This window comes from Salvelinus fontinalis, chromosome 18 (assembly GCF_029448725.1).
Source record: "Salvelinus fontinalis isolate EN_2023a chromosome 18, ASM2944872v1, whole genome shotgun sequence".
In the NCBI taxonomy this organism is placed as follows: domain Eukaryota; kingdom Metazoa; phylum Chordata; class Actinopteri; order Salmoniformes; family Salmonidae; genus Salvelinus; species Salvelinus fontinalis.
In genome coordinates, this window is record NC_074682.1 from 49,349,432 (window position 1) to 49,368,791 (window position 19,360).

General features: G+C 41.3%; 1 protein-coding gene across 2 annotated transcripts in view; it reads right to left on the minus strand.

The window, feature by feature from the left end:
• Positions 1–2,874: 2,874 nt before the first annotated feature.
• LOC129815695 (eyes absent homolog 2-like) overlaps positions 2,875–19,360 on the minus strand; it is a 59,731-nt gene continuing 43,245 nt past the window's right edge. For both annotated transcript variants that reach the window (XM_055869733.1, XM_055869732.1), the window contains exons 10-16: positions 16,886–16,975; positions 9,048–9,106; positions 8,087–8,247; positions 7,824–7,938; positions 5,821–5,942; positions 5,303–5,403; positions 2,875–4,932 (exon numbers count right to left, since the gene is read on the minus strand). In XM_055869733.1, the coding sequence (XP_055725708.1) occupies positions 4,852–4,932; positions 5,303–5,403; positions 5,821–5,942; positions 7,824–7,938; positions 8,087–8,247; positions 9,048–9,106; positions 16,886–16,975 (729 nt within the window). In that variant the 3' untranslated portion in view covers positions 2,875–4,851. The remainder of the gene's footprint in view (positions 4,933–5,302; positions 5,404–5,820; positions 5,943–7,823; positions 7,939–8,086; positions 8,248–9,047; positions 9,107–16,885; positions 16,976–19,360) is intronic.

A 19,360-nucleotide genomic window follows, 5' to 3' on the forward strand; every position in this document is an offset into this window, starting at 1 on the left:
AATAAAACAAATATTGCTAGAACCTGTTTATTGAATTATAAACATCAGACATTTGAAATCTCACATTTTGACCGTACGTACATACCCCAACCACAAGCAATGGATTACAGACAACATCTGCACTGAGCTAAAGAGTAGAGCTGCCGCTTTCAAGGAGCAGGACTCTAACCCGGAAGCTTATAAGACATCCCACTATGCCCTCCGACGAACCATCAAACAGCAAAGAGTCAATACAGGACTAAGATCGAATCGTACAACACTGGCTCCGACGCTCGTCGGATGTGGCAGGGCTTGCAAACTATTACAGACTACATAGGGAAGCACAGCCGAGAGCTTCCCAGTGACACAAGCCTACCAGACGAGCTAAATAACTTCTATGCTCACTTCGAGGCAAGTAACACTGAAAAAGGCATGAGCATCAACTGTTCCGGATGACTGCGTGATCACGCTCTCCGCAGCCGATGTGAGTAAGACCTTTAAACAGGTCAACATTCACAAGGCTGCAGGACCAGATGGATTACCAGGACGTGTACTCAGAGCATGCGCTGACCAACTGGCAAGTGTCTTCACTGACATTTATAACCTCTCCCTGTCTGAGTCTGTAATACCAACATGTTTCAAGCAGACCACCATAGTCCCTGTGCCCAAGAGCATTAAGGTAACCTGCCTAAATGACTATGGACCCGTAGCACTAACGTCTGTAGCCATTTAATGCTTTGAAAGGCTGGTCATGGCTCACATCAACACCATTGAGAGCTTCAAGTTCCTTGGCGTCCACATCCCCAACAAACTATTATGGTCCAAACACACCAAGACAGTCGTGAAGAGGGCACGACAAAACCTATTCTCCCTCAGGAGACTGAAAAGATTTGGCATGGGTCCTCAGATCCTCAAAATTTTTACAGCTGCACCATCGAGAGCATCCTGATGGGTTGCATCACTGCCTGGTATGGCAACTGCTCGGCCTCCGACCGCAAGGCACTACAGAGGGTGGTGCGTACGGCCCAGGACATCACCGGGGCTAAGCTTCCTGCCATCCAGGACCTCTATACCAGGCGGTGTCAGAGGAAGGCCGTAAATAAAAAAATTCAAAGTCTCCAGCCACCCTAGTCATAGACTGTTCTCTCTGCTACCGCACGGCAAGCGGTACCGGAGCGCCAAGTCTAGGTCCAAGAGGCTTCTAAACAGCTTCTACCCTCAAGCCATAAGGCTCCTGAACAGCTAGTCAAATGGCTACCCAGACTATTTGCACCCCCCCACCCCCCACGCTGTTACTACTCTCTGTTATTATCTATGCATAGCCACTTTAACAACCCTACCTGCATGTACATAATTATCTCAAATTACCTTGACACCGGTGCCCCCACACATTGACACATTGACTCTGAACTGGTACTCCTGTATAAAGCCCCGCTATTGTTATTTACTGCTGCTGCTGCTGCTGCTTTATTTTGGTATTTTCTTAAAACTGCATCATTGCGTAAGGGCTTGTAAGTAAGTATTTCACTGTAAGTATTTCACTGTATACAAATACCTGTTGTATTCGGCACATGTGACAAATACAATTTGATTTGATTTGATATGAGTTGATATATAAAAGGACACAAGATTCAAGACTTCGTGCTTTTCAGCTAAAATTATCATACAGAATTCCTTCCACCAAAACACTGTTGAATATTTGGGGCATACAATAATCGCAGCTCTGCAGATTTTGTTGTGAGGATACAGATTCAATAGGCCATTTGTTCTGGTATTACCCTCAGGCAGCCTGTTTCTGGTCTCAGGTTCAGGAATGGCTGAAAAACCATACAATTAATCTAAAATGGACCCTAGATATAGCATTGTTGGGAGATCTGAAGAGACCTGTTCAGTCAATTATTAATATACTAATACTCTTAGTAAAAGTATTTATCTTCAACTCACAATCTGTGGATTCTATTCAGCTATATAGATTCAAACTGTATGTTAAACATCACAGCATAATTGAAAGATATATGGTGTGTATAAATCCAAAGAGGATGGCCAACAGAGATAGGTGGGATGGGCTGAGGTTTCGGATATGGAATTAGAGACAAGTGGGAGTGGAGTTGATGGGAGGCGGATAGAATGACGGTCAAAGATAAAAGTTTTAAAAAGTCTAAATAAAACAAAACAATACGTTTGAATGACACTGAAGGGCAGCGTTGGTACAGCTAGTTTGCCTGAGGCTGATACCGCGCAGGTGTTTGTACACATGCATATACACAAACATTGTTACAGAAACATCATTCAAATGCACAACCGTGCACATGCACGGACACACCCACACATGTAAATAGTGTCAGACATGCACTCAAACATATTCAATTGGCCTTGCTGTCATGATTTTTGTTGTCCTTGATGTCTTTAGTTTTTAGCATTGTTGTTTTCTGTTTTCCTTTGTCTTTGTTGATGAATTGGGGGGGGGTCTAGGATGGTTGAGGGGCAGGTCACGGGGTACTTTGGGGGGGATCTTGGAGGGCTGGTGGCCCGGCTGGTGGGAGCTTAGGCCGGTGGCTTATACTGTAGGTCACTGGTTCGAGTCCCCGTTTTTGACCTTGTGGGAGATCTGTCGACGTGCAATTGAGCAGGGCCTTGACCCTGGATGCTTCTGTGGGTCACTCTGGATGGGAATCTGTTAGATGACTGAATGTAATGTCAATGTTGAGCGGCTTCACTGCAAGTAGATTGTGTTTTCATTTTTAATTTAAAAAAAATTACATATATATATATATATATAAAATAATGTTGATAAGTAGACCGTACAAAGACCTATTACCTGAACATTCAGGAATACAGTTCGAATGTGTCATCAGTGAGCAATTCAATCTTAATTAAGATACACTTTTTTCAGAATGTAATTAATTTATCTTTATTAATCTATTATAATTGTCCGTCAAAACAATAAAACCTTATATACAGATCATAGCTAAGCTGACAGTGTAATAGGCACATGCAAGTCCAAAGACTATCATAGCATTTTCCTTACATACAGGTTATACATAAACATTCATGGAGAAAGATGACAAAAAGTGTACACCCAGCAACTTATGAAGCAGAAAATGTGTTCCTTAATAAAAAAGATTCAATCGCTAGACTAAGTCCTCTCCAAGACAAATGTATATGCTGAAAGAGACGTTTCACAAGGTATGGATAGTTGATTTTTCCTGTGCTTTGTCAAAGGGTTACTTAGTTTCCACATCCATTAAGATGTTGTTAGTTTTAGTAATGCTGTTGGTCTCTGTCTGTCTGAACATCTTGGCCTAGCTGCTCTTACCAATTTATATTTTATTTTCATAAAAGGGCACGATAAGATAAGATAATTGACTTTTCATTTTTGGTAGATTAAATTAGATTAAAATGTCATCCAGAAGAGGTATGGCACCTTCAGTAGGGTTGGGAGTATTTGGTCCGGTTTATATAGACTGCATAAGAATGGTTGTTGCAAATGAATAGAATATTAAATTGAATGATTAATGACACATATCATAGGGATATGGACTATGCATTAAATGTTATGGCGAAGTTAGGAAATTGATGCTATCTCATCAAAAAATATATATAAATGTCGCTGGTAAGTTTTGCTCAAATCTTTTCCCATTATAACTTTTTTAGGTCTCAGCTCATAATATTAGACTATTAATTCATCAATAACCTGCTAAATGAGACAGATCTACTATTGGGGGCGTAGTTACTATAATACTATAAATTAACATTCTATCAAAAAAGCCATGTGAAACAATTGAGTCAAGGTAGGATCTAGCTATCTCTAATAACTTGCTGGTAATGTCCAATCCTCATTCATAACCCTCATTTTATACTGAACAAAAATATAAACACAACATGTAAAGTGTTGTTCCCATGTGTCATGAGCTGAAATAAAAGCTCACAGAAATGTTCGATGCTCACAAAAAGGTTCTCTCTCTCAAATTTTGTGCACAAATTTGTTTACATCCCTGTTCATGAGCATTTCACCTTTGCCAAGATAATCCATCCACCTGACAGGTGTGGCAAATCAAGAAGCTGATTAAACAGCATGATCATTACACAGGTGCACCTTATGATGGGGACAATAATAAAAATGTCCAGCACCATACCAGTGTCTACATACTATACATGAAAACAGCGCATTTCTACATTTTGTAAAAACAAATCAAGTTCTACCCGATGACATCATCAAAAGTTTAAACATATTTAAAAACTGTGATTTTCAAACACTATGAGATTCACAGTGACATGGGGAGCAAGAAAATATCCTCCCCCTGCCTATAAACTCGTCGCTGGTTTAGAAAATAACTGTTTTTCTTACTTTTAATCCTAGCCTGTGATGCTACGGAGAATAATTTTTTAGGACCTTTCTTCTTAACATTCAACCACAGATCATTAAAAAATAAGTTTTCACATATCTAGACTCTGGTATGGTGCTGGAGATAATGGAAATTAGGTTGAAGAGTGGCCTAATTGCCATTTAACAATGTCCTCTTATCTATCCCATTCCTAATAAGAAAAGTTAGCACACAACAAAACAAAACTATTCATCCTCCATGTAAGGAAAAATGCACTTATCACCTAGATTGTTATTTTCAGTGCAACGCTCTAAAGTTGAAAAGTGGGATACCTTTCATATGTAAAAGTCTCTGTGTAAAAGGATGAAAGCACATATAATATTTCCAGTAACAATTGCGATTCCCTGCAAGATACAAAGATTGGTCCCTTATTCTTGGCTTCTGTATTGTGGTGAAACGACACCGCCCTCAACCCCAATTGGTCCATTGGACAGGAAGTGGCATCACCAGGCAGGAAGTGGCTAAGGGCATGATGGGATAGTGCCCACTAGAGGTAGTCCAGCTCCAGTGCATGACTCAGAGCCTCCAGGTCAGGCCGACACGACACTCTCCAGAAGGGCATGTTCTTCTGCAAGACACAAATGGACATGTTGAAAATGTTGAACACTAGCTAAACTAGCTAGCTAATGTAACTAGCTAGCTAACATTGTTCAGTGTGCCACGCTCAAGTTACCCAAGCTCAGCGAGCTAATACAATCTTATGGCATGTAGGAAAGGGTAGAAACCCAAGTCAGTGGTCAAACTAATACCAAACACAATTCCATGCTTTAGGATAGAAACATTATTTTGGTTTTTCAAATGATAAGCAAATGTTTGAAATAATATGTGTGGGGGGATATTAGATTTGATATGACGTCTTTGCACTAGCATGAAAAACAAGGCAGAGGGAAATGTATTGTGCACCCACCCACCCCTTTTCTTGTTTACATGTGTCTCACCTTCTTGGCTACAGACTCCTCCTCCACTCCATCCCCTATTACCACGTACACCGCTCGCCGACCAAACCTCTGAGCCACACGCTCAAAGCAACTCTCCTTCCCTGGAGAATAGGTAAGTGTTGATATGATTGAAACTAACAAATAAGTGTGTTCAGATTGTTACAAAATGAAGTGTTAATTAAGAAAATGTTTTCAGCTTTTAGCTGCAAATGTGTACAATTCAAAATAAACCTTACATCCATATAAAGTGCTAAACGTAAGTGTAAACAAATTAAAATAACAATTTTGGTAAAAATGTCAAGAAAGTAAACAGATTGCACAATGCCAGCTGGTAGGTAGTAAACAGGCTTGTATACAAATTGTTATACACAACAAAGTTTTTTCAACGACGGTGTGAAAACAAATCAACCCAACTGTCAATCAACCCAACTGTGTTTCTTCCCTGAGACGATCAGTTTCTCTTTTTAACTCTAACAACTGATAATCTATGCCATATCGAGTGCGACACGCTGCCTCACCTGTCTTGGTGGCACTGTAGATATTCTCTATAGGGAAGGCTGAGCCCAGTCCGTAGAGCAGGACCTTGGACAGGGCTGGGATCAGCTGGGTGGTAGTCACCAGCACATTCACACAGTTTGGTCTGAAAACAGAGAAATGTCAACACATGATATCAATATGTCATGCTAGCGTACCTGTACATGTACTAACGCTAGTTAGCAACGGCTCACGAAACTAACTCCAACTTCCTTCAAACTGCACGCAGAGAGATAAAAATGGTATCCACGAGATGATCTGTGTAACGATGTGCGCTGAGAGTCGGGAAGCAAGTTCAGCAAGTGAGTGTTTTAATAAAATAAACACAACATAATATAAAACAAGATCCTCAAACAACACACAGACATGAAACAGAAACAATGACGCCTGGGGAAGGACCTCCCGGGTGGCGCAGTGGTCTAGGGCACTGCATCGCAGTGCTAGCTGCGCCACCAGAGTCTCTGGGTTCGCGCCCAGGCTGGGCGGGGTTTGCGCCCAGGCTCTGTCGCAGCCGGCCGCAACCGGGAGGTCCGTGGGGCGACGCACAATTGGCATAGCGTCGTCCGGGTTAGCTAGGGTTTGGCCGGTAGGGATATCCTTGTCTCAGTATGTAAAATGTAATGAAATGTAAAAAAAATGTAATAAAATGTATGCACTCTACTGTAAGTTGCTCTGGATAAGAGCGTCTGCTAAATGACTAAAATGTAAAATGTAAATGTAAGGAACCAAAGGGAGTGACATATATAGGGAAGGTAATCAGGGAAGTGAGGGAGTCCAGGTGAGTCTGACGACACGCAGGTGTGTGTAACGATGGTGACAGGTGTGCACCATAACGTGCAGCCTGGTGACCTAGAGGTCGGAGAGGGAGCACACGTGACAATCTGACATCCCTTTAATACATTTGGAGTACCATCCATGTATCATTTGTACCCAACTATATTATTCTGAGTGAACCTAGTGTTTACATTGTTTCCTATTTTCTGAATTATTTGATTTCACCTTTATTTAACCAGGTCGGCCAGTTGAGAACAAGTTCTCATTTACAACTGCAACCTGGCAAAGATAAAGCAAAGCAGTGCGACAAAAACAACAACACAGAGTTACTCATGGGATAAACAAACTTACAGTCAATAACACAATAGAAGAATATGTATACAGTGTGTGCAAATGAAGTAAGGAGCTAAGGAAATAATTAGGCCAATAGTGGTGAAGTAATTACAATTTAGCAATTTACACTGGAGTGATATATGTGCAGATGAGGATGTGCAAGTAGAAATACTGATTTGCAAAAGAGCAGAAAAATAAAAACAAATATGGGGATGAGGTAGGTAGTTGGTTGGATGGGCTATTTACAGATCGGTAAGCTGCTCTGACAGCTGACATTTGATTTGATTAGGATCTATTTTAGTCCTCATTTGGAATAATCTTCCAAGAGTCCTTAAACATTAAAATACCATTTATAATGCAATCACATTTTCACATATAACACACTGTTACAACAGACATAATACACTGCCATATTTACCAGATAAATACTCTGATCCAACTATTTGATTGGTTCCTTCATCTACCACAGTCCTGCAAAACCTTCACATTCATTATATTTAAGTGGTTGTAAAGAATTGTTTGAAGTTATATATTGAAAGGTTTCTGGTTTGCTCAGAGAAATTATTCAATTTCTTTATTGCTCTGAATCTAAATGTTATGTTGCCTATTTCTCTTTTCTGTCTGATAACACATACACGGTGGACAATCTATTCCTAGTATTGACTGAATGTCTGTCTCTTACCAACTGAATAATGTTGTGAATGGAGTTTGGCCATTTTAAACGGTGTACATTGTGAAATAAAATAAGCATGTTTTTTTCCAATGATCTTGTTGATTGAAGACCACCCAAGAGCATTGTGCCTGACTACAACAGAATAATCATATCTCCACCTTAAAACAATAGAGTTTCTAGGGAAGTTGAGAAGGGGGGTGTCCTAACCTGGAGTTTATGAGGGCCAAGGCCTTGAGAGCCTGGGTCAGCCACAGATCTGTTAGAACCTCCATCTCCCTCCGCAGCTGCAGCCACTCCTCCCGCTTGGGACTGCCCAGCAAACCTGACACAATCACACACCAATTATTCATTATGATCATGGTTATACAGCATGAACAAATTCAACTTACATTGTGATTTTTATATCAGCTGAGCACCAGAGAAGATCACACACACACACACACACACACACACACACACGCAGAACCCACCTCCCACGTTGTTCTTAAAGGTGTTGTAGATCTCCTTCACCCTCCGGTAGCGAAAGGCCAGTTTCCTCATCCAGTCAGCCCCACCGTGGACACCTGAGCCCAGGCACAGAGTACCGGCCCCCGCAGGGCTCTGGAACCCGTCCGTGCCAAAATTATACGTGCTGCAAGAAAACAACAAAAAGAGAGCATTAAAGAGAAGCATGGCCCTGAGCTATGGTCAGATCAATGTACAACTCTTGTTGATATTTGGTGGCTGTCTCAGAGGGACTTGACCAGTGCCTGTAGATACATGGAGGAGTATAATATAATTACTGAAGTAGCTAGTGTAAAGAATAATAGAGGAATGCATTATGCAAAACCTTTTTCCAGTGGGAACCTGGACGGGAACAGACATGTTATTCTTTACATCTACAATCCTATAATAAAGAGAGTGAGGGTGAGACCATGCAAGGATAAAACAAGCCTGGATTTTACACAGTACACAACAGATCAATATTAGAAGTTTGTTATATATAAGTGGGAGAATGTGTAGTATGCACATCCAGTTAGGTTAATACATATTGAAAAGAGTAACATGCCTGAAAGCACTCAAAAATGGGGGAAGGAATGCACATACTGTTAGGCATTTGAGAAACATCTTGCACTTTCTCAAATATTAATTTGAAACCTATCCTAAAATTCTTCATCAATTTATGTAGTAACATTTCTGGAATGAGGGAGACAGAGAGAATGACAGAGTGTTATTTTGATTAGACGTTGAAGAATGAGGATATTGTTAACGCTGATATATTGTATTGCCAGAGGGAGAGAGGAGGAGAGAGAGAGGGGGGGGGGGGCCTTGTTTTTGAGAAAGAGAGCAGGACATATTTTCAATATGCCCCCACTGATCCTTTTGTAAACCCACTCAGTGCTGGTTTAAGTGTGGGGCGAGTTAAATTCAAGATGAAAAGCTGTACAGTACCTCAGGTCCTGCCCATTGTCGTCTGACGCCACGTCATCAATATGAACTTGGTCACATTCCTGGGATAGGAGAGGGAAAGATAGTGGATATGTTAGAGAAGGAGATCCGTTTCAAAGCTGTGCATGGGCAGGTTTCTTCTTAAGGGAGCCTCAGGGAGCGATAGAACAAAAAAAGAAGAAAACAAAAGACAACAGGGAGGCGGAAATAAGCTGCTGAGACATTCAGGCGCCAGTATGGCAGCGTACCAACTCCACCTGACACCACAATACTCCACTAATAAACCCCACTAAGATTTACACCATATCAACCTCTTTTACTAACTGCCAAAGAACTTCAGATCTATGTCCATTAAATACAGGATTTTGTAGTATTAAATATACTGTAGTATACAATATTAATACTGTATATAGTGGTACATAAACTGGATGTAAATGGATTTCTGGATTGTTGGTGTGTGGAAGTTGCTACAAGCTGTTACAAGGTACAAACTACTGTGGAAAAATAGCTACGTTTCTTACTCAGACAATTCTTAAAAACGACTTTCCGATGGTGCTCCACTACAATACACACACTATCCTCCCACCTCTCCACCAAATCCCTTTGAATCTCCACTTCAGATCTGCTATTCTCATCTCTTCCCTTCTTTAATTCCCTGACTCCTACTTCAGTAACTACTGACTCCTACCTCTTCTCCCACACGGCTACACCGGACTGACAGGCCGCGCTATCGCCTTTCAACCTGCCTGAGACACAGGAAGACGCTACCTCACCACGCTCTTACATCTCAGCCTCACTCCTTCCCCAATACTGCCGTAACGCTCCTCCAATGCTGCGACCCAGCTCCCCCAGACACAGACGGAATCGTTAACACGACCCACAACAGGCTAAGCTAGGGTTTTATGAGGCAGCTCTAGACCCCAGTACATCTCAACACCTCCCAAGCTAAATTGATTTAACGACATGAATGGGCGTGGACGGAGAAGTACATATCTGGCTATGTAGGGCTGGGTTTTGATGATGAACATAGACAGAGCTATCTGTGCAAAATTAGAAATATTACATGTTTATGACTTCTCACAGGAGCTAGTTAAATTAATGACTATTTTCTTCTGTTTCATCAAGAAGCAATGTAACTGCGGTAGAGCTCTTATCTCTTCATTACCTACAGCTTACTCAGTCTGTGGTATCTATTATCTCTCTATTAGCAGCTTCCAAACCTGTAGAATGATTCCTCCATAAATCAACCACAGCACACGACTAACAAAGATGGCCGCCAGTATAGGCGAACTGTATGCATGAGGAACTACAGAGGCGGGCAAAAAGAAGGAACTTTAAAAGAGGGGTTTGAGAACGGCTTTGTCAGCCTTCCTCCCCTCAGGTGTTCCTTCTCCCCACAACAAATGTTCCTTTCAGAGACAGACACACACCTACAATTAACAACTCACAGTGTTCCATCTCCCCACAAGCCCAATTGAATCCTCGTCTTTGTCAGAACAAGGCAGTGGAATGCACAGAGAAAAGCTTACATGTCGTTCATGCTGGTAAAAATACATAAGTTTAACCCTATCCCAAATTCACTTTAACAGTTAGGCTTTCAACTGGAATATACAATATATATCCAGTGGTTAATTTGTAAATAGGGAGGTGCCGGGAACAAAAAGTGAGCTGAGAGGGGGGTGACCTGGGGGCCTTTGAGGTACAGGAATGTATATCTAATTTTTTTAAATAAACTTTATAATAAAGCCTTGCATGCATTTACCTCACTTTTGCGTGCTGGCAATGAGCAGTAGAGTAGAGGCACTTGCAGAAGGTGCACACACATGAGGAAAACCATTTGAAGCCTACGGTCCTGGAAAAATGTGCCCTTTAATGAACGCATTTCATGCAATTCCACATCATTTTAGATGACTGCTGTCTTTAGCAGAATCTTTTTTAATATCTCACAAATATCTCACAAATTTTACAAACTGAAAATCTGAGATCAATAAAAACAAACTTGTCTTAAATCCATCAGTAGCCTAGGTGTGTGGAGACACATATTGTACAATATGAGGAGGATAGTCCTAAAAATGCTGTCCAGTTTCACTGACTCACCCAATGATGTGCAGCTCACTCACCAGAGAAGGCCGATGATCTCGTGCCAAACGCCTATCTCTGTCTTCTTTTACTTTGTCAAACAATGCTGCTCGTTCAATAGGCCTATTTGGTAGTTGATAACAGGCCTATTTGGTAGTTAATAACAGGCCTATTTGGTAGTTGATAACAGGCCTATTTGGTAGTGGATAACAGGCCTATTTGGTAGTTGATAACAGGCCTATTTGGTAGTTGATAACATAGGCCTATTTGGTAGTGGATAACAGGTCTATTTGGTAGTTGATAACATAGGCCTATTTGGTAGTTGATAACAGGTCTATTTGGTAGTTGATAACAGGTCTATTCGGTAGTTGATAACAGGCCTATTCGGTAGTTGATAACAGGCCTATTCGGTAGTTGATAACAGGCCTATTCGGTAGTTGATAACAGGCCTATTCGGTAGTTGATAACAGGCCTATTCGGTAGTTGATAACAGGTCTATTTGGTAGTTGATAACAGGTCTATTTGGTAGTTGATAACAGGTCTATTTGGTAGTTGATAACAGGTCTATTCGGTAGTTGATAACAGGTCTATTCGGTAGTGGATAACAGGTCTATTCGGTAGTGGATAACAGGTCTATTCGGTAGTTGATAACAGGCCTATTCGGTAGTTGATAACAGGCCTATTCGGTAGTTGATAACAGGCCTATTCGGTAGTTGATAACAGCCCTATTTGGTAGTTGATAACAGGCCTATTGGGTAGTTGATAACAGCCCTATTTGGTAGTTGATAACAGGCCTATTCGGTAGTGGATAACAGGTCTATTTGGTAGTTGATAACAGGTCTATTCGGTAGTGGATAACAGGTCTATTCGGTAGTTGATAACAGGTCTATTCGGTAGTGGATAACAGGTCTATTCGGTAGTGGATAACAGGTCTATTCGGTAGTTGATAACAGGTCTATTCGGTAGTGGATAACAGGTCTATTCGGTAGTTGATAACAGGTCTATTCGGTAGTTGATAACAGGTCTATTCGGTAGTGGATAACAGGTCTATTCGGTAGTGGATAACAGGTCTATTTGGTAGTTGATAACAGGTCTATTCGGTAGTGGATAACAGGTCTATTCGGTAGTTGATAACAGGTCTATTCGGTAGTGGATAACAGGTCTATTCGGTAGTGGATAACAGGTCTATTTGGTAGTTGATAACAGGCCTATTTGGTAGTTGATAACAGGTCTATTTGGTAGTTGATAACAGGCCTATTCGGTAGTTGATAACAGGTCTATTTGGTAGTTGATAACATAGGTCTATTTGGTAGTTGATAACCGGCCTATTTGGTAGTTGATAACAGGCCTATTTGGTAGTTGATAACATAGGCCTATTTGGTAGTGGATAACATAGGCCTATTTGGTAGTGGATAACAGGTCTATTTGGTAGTGGATAACAGTTCTATTTGGTAGTTGATAACAGTTCTATTTGGTAGTTGATAACAGGTCTATTTGGTAGTTGATAACAGGTCTATTTGGTAGTTGATAACAGGTCTATTCGGTAGTGGATAACAGGTCTATTCGGTAGTGGATAACAGGTCTATTTGGTAGTTGATAACAGGTCTATTTGGTAGTTGATAACAGGCCTATTCGGTCGTTGATAACAGGTCTATTCGGTAGTTGATAACAGGTATATTTGGTAGTGGATAACAGGTCTATTTGGTAGTTGATAACAGGCCTATTTGGTAGTTGATAACAGGTCTATTTGGTAGTTGATAACAGGCCTATTCGGTAGTTGATAACAGGCCTATTCGGTAGTTGATAACATAGGTCTATTTGGTAGTTGATAACATAGGTCTATTTGGTAGTTGATAACAGGTCTATTCGGTAGTTGATAACATAGGTCTATTTGGTAGTTGATAACAGGCCTATTCGGTAGTTGATAACAGGCCTATTCGGTAGTTGATAACATAGGTCTATTTGGTAGTTGATAACATAGGTATATTTGGTAGTGGATAACAGGTCTATTCGGTAGTGGATAACAGGCCTATTTGGTAGTGGATAACAGGTCTATTTGGTAGTTGATAACAGGTCTATTTGGTAGTGGATAACAGGTCTATTTGGTAGTTGATAACAGGCCTATTTGGTAGTTGATAACAGGTCTATTTGGTAGTTGATAACAGGCCTATTCGGTAGTTGATAACATAGGTCTATTTGGTAGTTGATAACAGGCCTATTTGGTAGTGGATAACAGGTCTATTTGGTAGTGGATACAGGTCTATTTGGTAGTTGATAACAGGTCTATTTGGTAGTTGATAACAGGCCTATTTGGTAGTTGATAACAGGTCTATTTGGTAGTTGATAACAGGCCTATTCGGTAGTTGATAACATAGGTCTATTTGGTAGTTGATAACAGGCCTATTTGGTAGTGGATAACAGGTCTATTTGGTAGTGGATAACAGGTCTATTTGGTAGTTGATAACAGGCCTATTTGGTAGTTGATAACAGGTCTATTTGGTAGTTGATAACAGGCCTATTTGGTAGTTAATAACAGGTCTATTTGGTAGTTGATAACATAGGCCTATTTGGTAGTGGATAACAGGTCTATTTGGTAGTTGATAACATAGGCCTATTTGGTAGTTGATAACAGGCCTATTTGGTAGTTGATAACAGGCCTATTTGGTAGTTGATAACATAGGTCTATTTGGTAGTTGATAACAGGTCTATTCGGTAGTTGATAACAGGCCTATTCGGTAGTTGATAACAGGCCTATTCGGTAGTTGATAACAGGCCTATTCGGTAGTTGATAACAGGCCTATTCGGTAGTTGATAACAGGCCTATTCGGTAGTTGATAACAGGCCTATTCGGTAGTTGATAACAGGTCTATTCGGTAGTGGATAACAGGTCTATTCGGTAGTTGATAACATAGGTCTATTCGGTAGTTGATAACATAGGTCTATTCGGTAGTGGATAACAGGTCTATTCGGTAGTGGATAACAGGTCTATTTGGTAGTGGATAACAGGCCTATTTGGTAGTTGATAACGGGTCTATTCGGTAGTTGATAACATAGGTCTATTTGGTAGTTGATAACATAGGTCTATTTGGTAGTTGATAACAGGCCTATTTGGTAGTGGATAACAGGCCTATTCGGTAGTTGATAACAGGTCTATTCGGTAGTGGATAACAGGTCTATTTGGTAGTGGATAACATAGGTCTATTTGGTAGTTGATAACATAGGTCTATTTGGTAGTTGATAACCGGCCTATTTGGTAGTTGATAACAGGCCTATTTGGTAGTTGATAACATAGGCCTATTTGGTAGTGGATAACAGGTCTATTTGGTAGTGGATAACAGGTCTATTTGGTAGTTGATAACAGGCCTATTCGGTAGTTGATAACATAGGTCTATTTGGTAGTTGATAACAGGCCTATTTGGTAGTGGATAACAGGTCTATTTGGTAGTGGATAACAGGTCTATTTGGTAGTTGATAACAGGCCTATTTGGTAGTTGATAACATAGGTCTATTTGGTAGTTGATAACAGGTCTATTTGGTAGTTGATAACATAGGTCTATTTGGTAGTTGATAACATAGGTCTATTCGGTAGTTGATAACAGGTCTATTTGGTAGTGGATAACAGGTCTATTTGGTAGTTGATAACAGGCCTATTCGGTAGTTGATAACAGGTCTATTTGGTAGTTGATAACAGGCCTATTTGGTAGTTGATAACAGGTCTATTTGGTAGTTGATAACAGGCCTATTCGGTAGTTGATAACATAGGTCTATTCGGTAGTTGATAACAGGTCTATTTGGTAGTTGATAACAGGCCTATTTGGTAGTTGATAACAGGTCTATTTGGTAGTTGATAACAGGTCTATTTGGTAGTTGATAACAGGCCTATTCGGTAGTTGATAACAGGTCTATTTGGTAGTTGATAACAGGCCTATTTGGTAGTTGATAGCAGGCCTATTTGGTAGTTGATAACAGGTCTATTTGGTAGTTGATAACAGGTCTATTTGGTAGTTGATAACAGGTCTATTTGGTAGTTGATAACAGGCCTATTTGGTAGTTGATAACAGGTCTATTCGGTAGTTGATAACAGGTCTATTTGGTAGTTGATAACAGGCCTATTCGGTAGTTGATAACAGGTCTATTTGGTAGTTGATAACAGGCCTATTCGGTAGTTGATAACAGGTCTATTTGTAGGCCTGCCTTGTGACAGAAGCTATGGATCCTCTGTGGCCTCTAGACCTACTCCTGGTGTAGTCTTCTGAATGACTTAATTTCTTTCCTCAAAGACAGCAGTAAATCTAGAACTTTGGCAAATACATTTATACACCTCCAGCACCCTTCCTACAACTCTGATTCTATAAGGAAATACATGATGAAGTGCAACGCTGGAGAGATGACAGTCGCAGGCTCACGTTTATCAGAGCAGAGAGAGAGAGATCATAAAATGTGAGTCTCGTTCTAGTAGAGATACAGGCGTGCTTCTCTCACCACGGCAATGTCTACACGTTGGTCTATTTTATATTTAACCAGGCAAGTCAGTTAAGAACAAATTCTTATTTACAATGACAGCCTACCAGGGAACAATGGGATAAATGTCTTGTTCAGGGGCAGAATGACAGATTTTTATAAACCCGGGCCGGCCCAACACCAATCAATTCTTACAATATCAGGCATGTTTTCACATAACATTATGTTTTTTAGAGTGTAAAAGAATTAAAGAGGAGGAAACTTGAATTAACTCAGATTTTATTGTAATTTTCATATTGCAAACAGTGAAAATAATTGTTCACGCCATGAGAGGTACCGGAATCTGGTAAATGGGTACCGGATCAAAACAGTCAAGCATTGAGAGGTTCTGGATCCTGTTCTGGAAAATTAAGCACTGAGTATATGACGGAATATCCCTAATAATGTGAAAGGGAATATTTTTTGAATATGATGCAATATTGACATGAGAGATGTCACTGAACCTTGACATATACTTGAAATATAAGAAAATCCCTCTAGAATTGAGCTGTCTATCATTGTCTTTATAAAACATATCATACTGCTTATAGTGAGGGCCAGGCATCTTTTCCAGACCGTATGACCTGACCAGGAAAAACTGAGCTCTAACTGCAGCCTTGAGTTTGTGGGAGTATGGGGGATGGGGGGGATGAGGATGGAGAGATGGAAGGATGGGGGTTGGAGGATGGAGAGATGGAGGGATGAGGGATGGAGGTGGGAGGGATGGGCATGAGGCATGGAGGATGAGGGATGGGGGATGGACAGATGGAGGGATGGAGAGATGGAGGGATGGGGGATGGAGAGATCGAGGGATGGGGATGGAGGGATGAGGGATGGGGGATGGAGGATGAGGCATGGAGGATGAGGCATGGAGGATGGAGAGATGGGGGATGAGGGATGCGGGATGGGGATGGAGGGATGGGGGATGGAGGATGGAGAGATGGGGGATGGGGGATGGAGGGATGAGGGATGGAGGGATGGGGGATGGAGGATGGAGAGATGGGGGATGAGGGATGCGGGATGGGGATGGAGGGATGGGGGATGGGTGGTGGAGGATGAGGCATGGAGGATGGAGAGATGGGGGATGGAGAGATCGAGGGATGGGGGATGGAGGGATGGGGGATGGAGGATGAGGGATGGAGGTGGGACGATGGAGGTATGGGGGATGGATCTAATAAGCAATAATATGTATGATGGATGATGACTAATAAGCAAGAGTATGGATGATGGATAATGTCATTAATTAAGTAAATAAATCTCACCTCCAGGTCATTGAAGAATAGTCGTGAGTCGGCCAGGTTAAAGATCATCTCTTCCATCCACAGGCCCAGCGACACTGCCTTGGATGAGTCCTGACAGGAGACACATAGACATTGCATTACAAGGTTAATACAGCTGTATGTACCAGGATGTACTGTCATAACTCTACTTCCACACTTCGTTTTCACTCAGGGCTCTATTCAATCTGTACTGCACAAATGTAAAGATCATTTCCTATTGAGCCGACATCTACAGTGTTTACTGTGAATGCAGTCTCTGCTAACGTGGGAACATTGCCGGCTACCCGGACTATTTGCATTGTGTTCTTTTACGCTGCTGCTACTCTCTGTTTATCATCTATGCATAGTCACTTTAACTATACCTACATGTACATATTACCTCAATTAGCCCGACTAACTGGTGCCCCCGCACATTGACTCTGTACCGATACCACCTGTATAAAGCCTCGCTACTGTTATTTTTCACTGTCTTTTTACTGTTGTTTTTATTTCTTCACTTATCTATTGTTCACCTAATACCTAGTTTTACTTAAAAATTGCACTGTTGGTTAGGGCCTGTAAGTAAGCATTTCATTGTAAGGTCTACACCTGTTGTATCCGGCGCACGTGACAATTAAACTTGATTTGATTGACTAGAGCCCTTTGTCTCCCATTGACATCAATGCATAACTACTGTAGGTGAACATTTGATTGAAGTGGAAGTTAGGTTTCCTGCTTCATGGACCACTTGTTTACACATGTTTAAGAGGACTCTTGTACTTCCAGGTCATTGTTCATCTCAGGAAAAAATACATGTCTGTGTTCTTAGGCTTAACACAGGTAGGATGGTTTGCATAGTGGTATATACACTGAGTATACAAAACATTAGGAACACCTTCATATTATTGAGTTGCTGGATTCACCTGGTCAGTCCTATGTCATGGGAAGGTGTTCCTAATGTTTTGTATATTCAGTGTATATTGTATGACTATATATGAATGTTGTCAACGAAACAGAGATGTTAGTTAAGGCTTCAACATAATGAGCTGTTGATATTCTGCACGATACACCATCAAATCAACAGGACACAACCAAGCTTCAAACAAACCTGACTCTATATCCACACCGAGGGAATAGACATTCAGATCAATAGAGCTAACAGAGGTGCCATAATAGCTTTGGTATGTAATTATGCCAGTGTTGAGTCTGCCTATCTGACAGTCATTATTTTCTCCCTATGTCCAAACAACCTTCTAGACACTGGCAGTCCTTCTCTTTGATTGACAGGACAGGTTCTATCTCCTGAGCAGGAAATCTGATTACATTTCTGTCAATCATTCTTTCCACTAAACTGCACCCTTACCTCTCTCTCTCTCTCTCTGTCACACATACACAGAATTCAGGAATGAAGAAGAGGTGCTTTACTAAATTATTATATATCTTCCGTAGAAGAAACAGAGAAGCAGTTTGCAAGAAAACATTCCGGTGCAGTGTTGTTGTAGGGAGTGTCTGGGCACCGGCAGGGCAGCTTGCTGTGTGCTGTACTGGCACTGTGGCGGTGCGTCAACAGCTTGGCAGTGTGTCAGAAATGGAGGACTGAGGCGTCAGCCAAAGGTGAGTGTCAGATTAGGGTTTGGAAAGATGACAGCCTTCTCCCCACCTCCAATTGTGAATGAGGAGGCGAGGGGGCAGAAAGAGAGGGCTGGGAGGAGAATGAGGGAAGGTGTAGGAGACGGAGGAGGTGTTTCGTTCAAATGGAGTAATTATCCGTAATCACCCTCTCTGCTAAGCATAAGGCTGCTTGAATACTTCTTGAATGCGGAGGGAGGTAGCAATGAAAAATAAAAGAGCTCCAGTTTACTCTTCCTGTTAATCACAGGCAGGAATTCACAGAGAACAAGAACACATCAGAAAGGAGAAAAACATTCCCACCCCCCGTTTGTGGACTTTAGTCTTCGTGCAGAGAGGAAATTCATACGCTAAGACAGAGAGAGAAAGAGTAGGGCGCAGGCTCCGTAGCCGACGTATGATGAATGAGATGCCGTCTGATCACTAACGTAGAGAATAAAATCTTAATGTGCTCTAGAGTTCTCCTCGGCTTTTCAAAGGCAGTGAAAACATTCTTTCAGCGCGACCATTTGTTTTCCACATCTTCCTGGGTCCAAGCGTGCCTTGCTTGCCTTAACACAGGCCAAACACTTGTTTACCTCAATGAGTTTGGTCATACCACAATGACTGTCATGGGGAATGATTTATAGTCCGTCTGGACTAGACACGCCATTACATTTGGAAGATGAATTGGGGTCCTTTTTCTTTAAGAGAGGGAAACCTGAGCTAACGTAAACATTGGTCGTTGTCTGACAGTGAGCATTATTGTGAGAAAGACGTTTCAAACCCGCTCCTACATAATTGAAAACCAATTCCTGGTTTGTACATAATCCCACTAGGCCTATACACTCTCGACTTTGGTCGAAATCT